The 7684-nt window shown below is 44.6% G+C and overlaps 1 protein-coding gene across 1 annotated transcript in view; it reads left to right on the top strand.

The window, feature by feature from the left end:
• The window catches only part of BTBD7 (BTB domain containing 7), a 39519-nt gene extending 34644 nt beyond the window's left edge, over positions 1-4875 (top strand). Inside the window, exon 11 of the mRNA XM_005417851.3 lies at positions 5-4875. Within this exon, the coding sequence (XP_005417908.1) occupies positions 5-771 (767 nt within the window). The 3' untranslated portion in view covers positions 772-4875. The remainder of the gene's footprint in view (positions 1-4) is intronic.
• The last annotated feature ends 2809 nt before the right edge of the window (positions 4876-7684 follow it).

Raw genomic sequence — 7684 nt, 5'->3', positions numbered from 1 at the left:
GGAGTGTCAGCAATGTCTCTGAAGGACAGAAGGCTGCCAGAGCTCACAGTGGACACAGAGCTGGGCCAGGCGGTTACAGAGGTAGGGCCCGGCCCACCCCAGCACATTTCATGCATTCAGAACAGACACCTGCCTACTTCTCGGAAAAAACATGCAATAGAGCAAAAAATCGATGCTCGAGAAAACCCGCAGGAGTATCCTGACTTCTATGACTTCTCCAATGCTGCATGCAGACCCTCTACTCCAGCACCCAACAGGCACAGTCCTTCACCTTCACAAGGCATTTATTTTGGCCCAGATTTGTACAGCCACAATAAGGCATCACCAAGTGGCTTAAAGTCAGCCTATCTACCTTCCCAGATATCTCCTAAAAAGCAAGAGGATTCTAGGAGGGAGTACCTGCTCTCACAAGATGGGCATCAGCACAGGCAGAAGAACGAGCCAATACACCTCGATGTCTTAGAACAGCCCCCCCAGCGGCTGGACTTGGCACTGGCTACCCAGGAGAGTGCTGGGAATGGCCCTGTCCACGTCAGGGGAAGAACAAAAATGGAAGCGGATTTAACCTATGGGCTAACCTCCAACAGACCTTCACTCTCTGCATACAACTCTGACGTACCAGAAGAGAGACCCAGTAGGAGACTGGCAGATGATGAGCCATTGGAACATGGAGCACAGAGAAATGCAGATTTGGAAAGGGAAGATGGAGTAAGCAGAGGGAGGAGGTCTCCAAACAAACCAGACTTCCTGTACAAAAAATCTGCCCTATGAAAGCAACCTCCACTATTTCTCTGTGCCTAAGAGTTGTAAACATCCCATTCCTTGCAACTTTTGGCCTGACTTCTGTCAGAGAAATTCTTTCATGCCAGCAGAAAAAATCAGCTTTGCTCACTTGTTTTGTACATACATTGCTTTATTAGAGACAGCATGTTATCAGTTTGGTTTTAATGCTGCTTCTGGGTTTATTTTGTCGCAATTTTTTTTGGAGCAGATTTAATTAAGCCTTTTAAAAAAACAGAAACTGGTACCTTTTTTCTACAACCTGGTAGCCTTTTGCACCTGTACATCTATTTTAGTGTATTAGTTTTGTACTAATATGTTAAACTTTAATGTCACATTTAAAGGACTGTATTTTCATACTTTTGCATTTACCCTTTCACATGCTGATTCTCTATGTGCATTGGGTTGCACATTATGAAATGTATTTTCTTATGAGATAATAACAGTGCGTTTATTTTTTAATTATAGGAATTCCAAAGAACAGCACATCAAAAAACCTACATTTTTAGTTGGATTTTTTTTGTTTGTTTAGATGAAATCTTCCTGATTTTTACAACTACAGCAAGAATCCAATCTAATATTTTGTTTGAAAAGTTCTGGCAGCTGGTCTTATCTTTATATACATAGCAAACCCACATCAAGAATTATATTTGGGGTTTTAAAAATCCAGAGGGATATTTAGGAATCCAAATTCCTGTGAAATTCACTGGAATATGACAGTATGAGTCTGTTTACTTTCATTTCGGCTGTGACCATGGAGGCCTCCATGATCACCTGGAAGCAGGAAGCACTTACTAGACAGACTAGAATTGCTGATTTGCCCATTTAGAAATAAATCTAGAAATACTGTAAAAATTACAGTAATTACTTGTTCTTCCAGCTGCTCATCCGTGGGTAAGCGAAGACCAGGTGAGCGGATTCCTGCAGACTCCTGGAGCGTCAGGAAGACAAGGCTCTCGGAACCTTCGCTGTTGCCTGAACACGTGGGAGGGTTTCCCTCCCGGGGTGACAGCCCATGGCCTTGCTTTCTCCTGCCTGTGCTTACTAAAGGGCTTCACTCTCAGTGACAGTGTTCCTCACGTGGTGCTGGCCCCACAGGTGAAGCTGTTCTGTGAGCAGAATGCAAGGGAAGAGTCACTGCTTCAGCATCACCACACTTTGGCACTCTTAAATTACACCTCCATTGCCTGATTTGCTTTTTGAAAGCACAGAAATGAGATTCCCCTGTTAACAGGGTGTGAGGAGGGAAGGATGCTGATCTGGGCTGGCTCCTGCCACTGGGGCAGGGGTGAGCAGAGCACCAGGGGAAGGGTTACAATTATGAATTACATCCTTAATACGCATGGTGCAGTTCTAACCACAAATTCATTGCATTCATTGATCCCTATCTGATGCCACTGCAGAGTAGTGATTGCTGGTAAGGTCCTGTTTGGTGGGAGGTTAAATGCAGTTTCTGTAATGAATTTCTCTATAGCAGAAAACTGTAGTCCCAGGTGTGACCTAAGGACTGCTTTAAGGTTAGGTTGAATTGTTTCCTGCAGTTCAAAGTGCTTAATACTGTTTAACAGAAATCTTGCTGCAACTTTACTTTTGGTTTTAGTTGATGGCAAATTCTTACCTAATGTGTTTCATTAAAGTCTGGAGGGCCTAGTAACAACACAGTGTTACTGAAATATATTGAATACTGCATTTCCAAACTACCAAATAGCTTCTAGATGAATTGAGATATGGGTTCTTTGAACCAATAAACTCTGTGTCTCCTGCAGACACATCTATAGGCCTGCTTCTGTGGTGGTTCTGCAGGTGCTCCTTTTGAGATGCAGCCATGGAAAGCATGGGCTAGGGCTGGAGCAGAAATTTGCCTGAACTCTGCAGGTGATGTGTCTTGTGGGTGAGGGGAGATTTTTTTTCCTCTGTCAGCTTTTTTTAATCCTGTTTTTTGCCCACAGTCAAGGCACTGGGTGGTCCTGGCTTCATCGCCCATCTGTGGGATTTCCATGGGACTGTGGTGTAGAACACTGTTAAATGCAAGAAGGTGTCAGTGGGGGGATGGTGCTGCTGCAGGTTCAGGGGCTGAGGCTCGTTGGGTTTCTCCTGAAGAGTTGAGCACAGTGCTGTTTGACTGCATAGCTCTAACCACACACAAAGGTCTCATCCTCACCAGAAACAGGACCTTTCAGCACACACCCTGAAACTCCCTGGACTTGCATCATGTATATGTTGGTGGCTTTACTAAAAAATTACAGCTGCCCTCAGAAAACTTATTTTTCTCAATATTTTTGCCTAAAACTGATAGATGTACTTCAGGAAAACTATTTTGATTATCATCGTTTGATGTGGCACTGTGTACTTGGGCAGAGGTGGGACTGAGATCTACAGATAGAACTTTAAAGCTTGAAATTTGGGGGGAGGGGGTGTGGCTGATGAAGATGAGAAGTTCTGAGGTTATGGTTTGAGGGAAATCATGAAATGCTTTGGCTTTGGAATAAGCTGGTGAGAAATGCCTCTGGGGAGGACGTGTCTGTGTTTTAGAATACAAAATTGTTTCTGAAGTCTCAGGAGCTGTGCAGTATTAAAAAAAAGGATGAATTAAGTGTTTAAAAGTAGATGCAGAATGAAAGACAAGTCCTTCTGAGGCCACAAAGACAATCAGGCCATATAGACAATCTGTTTTCACTTGCATATTTTGAATTGGGAAGAAGATGGCAGCTAATGGCAGCTGGTTTGAAGTGGAAAAGAAGGATTTCTTGATTTACTGGAACTTTATTTTTGTACTCCAGAGCAAGATTTCCTACTTGGGATGTGCAGAGGGGTGAGACCATTTTTCATGGCAGCATTATTCAGAAGCCAGTGTTCATCCTACATCTCACTTGCACACCACACATACCTGTGCTACCTGCTACTCCTTGTTCTCTGTCTACTGAAACTTCGGTGCAGAAGCTCCTTGTTTACATGAAGCACTTTCTGATTAGGCTGGAAATTGACATCTTTTCCTTCTATGAATTAGATGGAAATGACAGATTATTGACTATTTTGCTTGAGGATAGAGTTATAAACATTGGTTTTTTTGAATGAGGGAGACTCGTGTTCCTTGTTCTATTAAAGAGAGAGCTCAGACTTGCATTTAGTGAGCAACATGCAAAAAGGTCTTATTCCCCTTTCCCCAAACCCAACTCCTCTTTTCCTTAATATATGGATGAATAACTTAATTCCTAAAACACATTCTTCCTTTGAAATGTTTTGTTGTTCCACAGAATTGCTGTAGTTGTGTATTAGTAACTGCTGTGTTGATTGGCAGTTTCATGTTGTATTTTCCTGTTCTTAAGGATTTTCACTTAGGAAAATTAAGGCTGTGGCCACCTGTCCTTGTAAGCCTTGGGTTTTGGTCCCAGAATGTCCCAAATGTATGTCTTTAGGGGTTTCTTTGGTTTGGGTCTGGGAAAGGGGTGGGTGCAAGGGGGGTTGGGTGTTTTGTATGGGTTTTTGGTTTGGTTGTTTTTCTGGTTTGTTTGGGGGTTTTTTTGTTTGAAAGAACACTAATGCTGTTTGAGGCACTGTTCTTCTAATAATTCTATGCTTCTATGGTAGAGGTGGTGCTGAGCCCTGCTGGATGCAGGGAACAGCTTTGAGGGAAACTTGTAAAACCACATTTGGGGTTTCTGTAATTACCTGTACTGCCAGAAGGCAGCCCTGCCCTCGGCAGTGTTAAGAATTTGTTTCTTGTTCTTGTGTTGTTACTGGTATAAAGTCAAGTGCCTTCAATGCTAAAGGCTCAGAAAACTTTCTTAAACTGACTTCATGTCCTATGCAAGTGTTTTTTCTACAACCTGCATAACCAGTACTTTGTAAAACTTGTTTACGCTTCAATTGTACATAGTGTTTTTTAAAAAAAAATAGTATTTTTATTTAGGTACCTCCAAACTTGAATTCTAGTCTTGTGTGATGCATTGTAAAACAATACATTTCTCTTTTGAGTACCATTACAGTTGTAAAATGGTTTTCACTGGTTCTATTTTTCTACTGTTGCTGAGAAGCATGTAACACTGACTTTATCCTACGTATAGTTGGCATTTCAAATAAATGGCTTGTATAGAACGTGGTTGTGTGGCTGCTTCCCCTGAGCTGCTGGTCCTGGCTGCACCCAGCAGCCTGCCCTGCTCACTCCAGGCTGCAGTGACCGGGGCTGGGGTGAAGGAGCCCAGCAATAAAGTGAAAAGGCTTTTGGGAAAAAGGGGCACAATAATGCTGTGAACACCAAAGACATGGTATCAACCAGTGTAAAAGAGGGATTTGAAATGATTCACTCTGATCAGGTAGTTAATAGAAGTGAAAAGCATTTCAGTGAAGTAGCTCTGTGAGCTCTGGCTGGAGCCTGACTGCCTGAAGCCATCCATGCCCTGTGAAAGGCAGTAGGGCTGCTCAGAGCTGGGCCTTGGGCTGCAGCCCTTCGTGCAAGAAGTGAGTGGTTTTTTTCTCATCAGAGCAGCTGGACAGATGTTCAGTACCCAGCATTCCCAGGCTGCAGTTTCCTTGCCAACTATTCCAGCTGACAATTCGTTACATCTGTGTCTCAGAAACAAGTGCCTCACTGCTTCAGAGCAATGACTGAAGTTCAGAAGTGTCATCTGGCCACTTGCCTGGTCCCACTCTGATGTACAAGAGCAAAATACCGTGGGTTACATCCTGACATGGAGGGCTAAGAGAGGGAGAACTGTGTGGTCTCACATGTTAATTACTGACACCTTCACTCCCACACCCAGAAAGATGAGTTCTAGGAGCTTCCTAAATTAGCCAATTTTAACATTTTTTCTTACAGGCTGTCACTTTGGAGCAGTGCTTCTAAGCCTGCCAGCCTCAGAAGAGAGGAGGATGCCTGATGTCTCTTTGCTAAGGGGAGGCTTTCTGCATTGGAAAGGGGGACTTGGAGCTGGGTCCTTTCAGGTGCACCCTGCTTCAGTACAGGCTGATGCCAGGACAGTGCTCATCTGGCCCTGTGCTCTGCAACTGGAGCCACAGGAATTCTGCATTTGAACTCACTCCTTCCATCACTGCTGTATTTCCTCAAGCACAGCAAGGCTGGCACTGGGCCATAAAGCATTCTGTGGTCACTGGGGCCTTTCACTCTTTCTTGTTTCCTGTGGAAGACACAATTGCCTTTGGGTACCCTCTCCCTCACTGAATTACAGAAACTGCAACACAGAGAAAACATGACCCTGTCCTGCTCTAAACTGTACTTGCCAGCAGGCTGCCATCCCTTGTTTCACACCTGGGTCAGGTAGAAACAAAGGTCTAGAAATCCTGGGTTTGATTAGCCCCCATTATACACCTTGGGGGCTTGGCTAACAGCTCATCACTGGGCTCCCTCTGTCTGCCTGGTTCGAGGATGGAAACACTACAGCAGCACTGAGAGAAAACAAGACAGTACACAAAGAAAAGTTATTTTAATCTTTTTATATTGTAGTTAGATGTGCAGTTACAGCTCCTGTAACAGTTGCTACCAAAAAAAGAGCATGTACAATACCCAGAGTTAAATTTAAAAGCAAATAGGAAAGGGCCCTGGGGGTCGATGACACATTGAGCATGAGTCAGCAGTGCCCTGGCAGCCAGGAGGGCCACCCATGTCCTGGGGTGCCTCAGGCCCAGCATCACCAGCCAGGCAAGGGAGGGATTGTCCTGCTCTGCTCTGCACTGGGGCAGCCTCACCTTGAGTGCTGGGGGCAGTTCTGGGTGCCACAATATAAAATAGATACAGAGCTGTCAGAGAGTGTCCAAAGGAGGGCCAGGAGGGCCTTGAAGGGAAGCTGTGTGAGGAGCAACTGAGGTCACTTGGTCTGTTCAGCCTGGGGGAGACCGAGGGGAGACCCCACTGCAGTTGGAGCTCCCTGTGAGGGGAAGAGGAGGGACAGGCACTGATCTCCCCTCTGTGGTGCCCAGTGCCAGGACTGAGGGAATGGCCTGAACTTGTGTCAGGGGAGGTTCAGGTTGGATATCAGAGATAAGTTTTTTACCCAGAGGGTGGTTGGGCACTGAACAGGCTCCCCAGGGCAGTGGTCACAGCACCAGCCTGAGAGAGTTCAAGAAGTGTTTGGACAATGCTCTCAGGCACATGGTGTGACTCTTGGGGTGTTCTATGCAGGGAGTTGGATGTGATAATCCTGCTGGGTCCCTTCCAACTCAGCATAGTCTATGTTCTATGAAGCTGCTCAGCTGAGCATCTATGCTAAACTAATGTTTGTAAATAAAATGGTCAGAAACAGTTAATAGTGAGAATGATAAAAGTCTACCTCTGCTTTTCAAAAACCATTAACATGGAAAGGCAGAATAGTACCCCATGATATAGAAATCCTCAAAAACTAGAAATTTAATCTATGTTTTGGGGTCTAACTACATTAGGCTCCAAACTTACAAAATCTTAATTTTTAATTGCAGCTACGTGAAGTCTTAAAAGTCAGTGAAACATCTCCTGTCCCATGATTATCACAGTGGTTATAAAAAGAACATTCCATACGGTAGCAAAATACCAGGATGCTGCAGTGTTTTCAGCAACATTTATAAAGTAGAAGAATTTGCTGTAGGCTAGTTTTTAAAATCAAAGCATATAACAAACCCCCCATGCTTAGTTTGTCATTTAGTACCTCCTCCTAGTTCTTGTTTTTGTTCTGATGAGCAAATTAAGATAATCTGAATTTTTTTTCTCCACAGAAATCATCCCTGTCCAACACTTGAAGTAAGTTTTTTTAATGTGTAAAACCAGACAGAACACTGTGTTGCATCAAGCCTAAGCTCTGCTTGCCCATTTGCGAGAAGCCCAGGGAGCGGAACGGGAGCGGGCAGGCAGCAGCGCTGGTTCAGCCCAGCCCGGCCCGCCCAGCCCCGGAGGGGCCGCGACAGGGCGGGGACAGGC

Source organism: Geospiza fortis, unplaced genomic scaffold (genome assembly GCF_000277835.1).
Source record: "Geospiza fortis unplaced genomic scaffold, GeoFor_1.0 scaffold23, whole genome shotgun sequence".
Classification (NCBI taxonomy): domain Eukaryota; kingdom Metazoa; phylum Chordata; class Aves; order Passeriformes; family Thraupidae; genus Geospiza; species Geospiza fortis.
The sequence above is the reverse complement of the archived record's forward strand: the minus strand, read 5'-3'. Positions and strand labels throughout refer to the sequence as shown.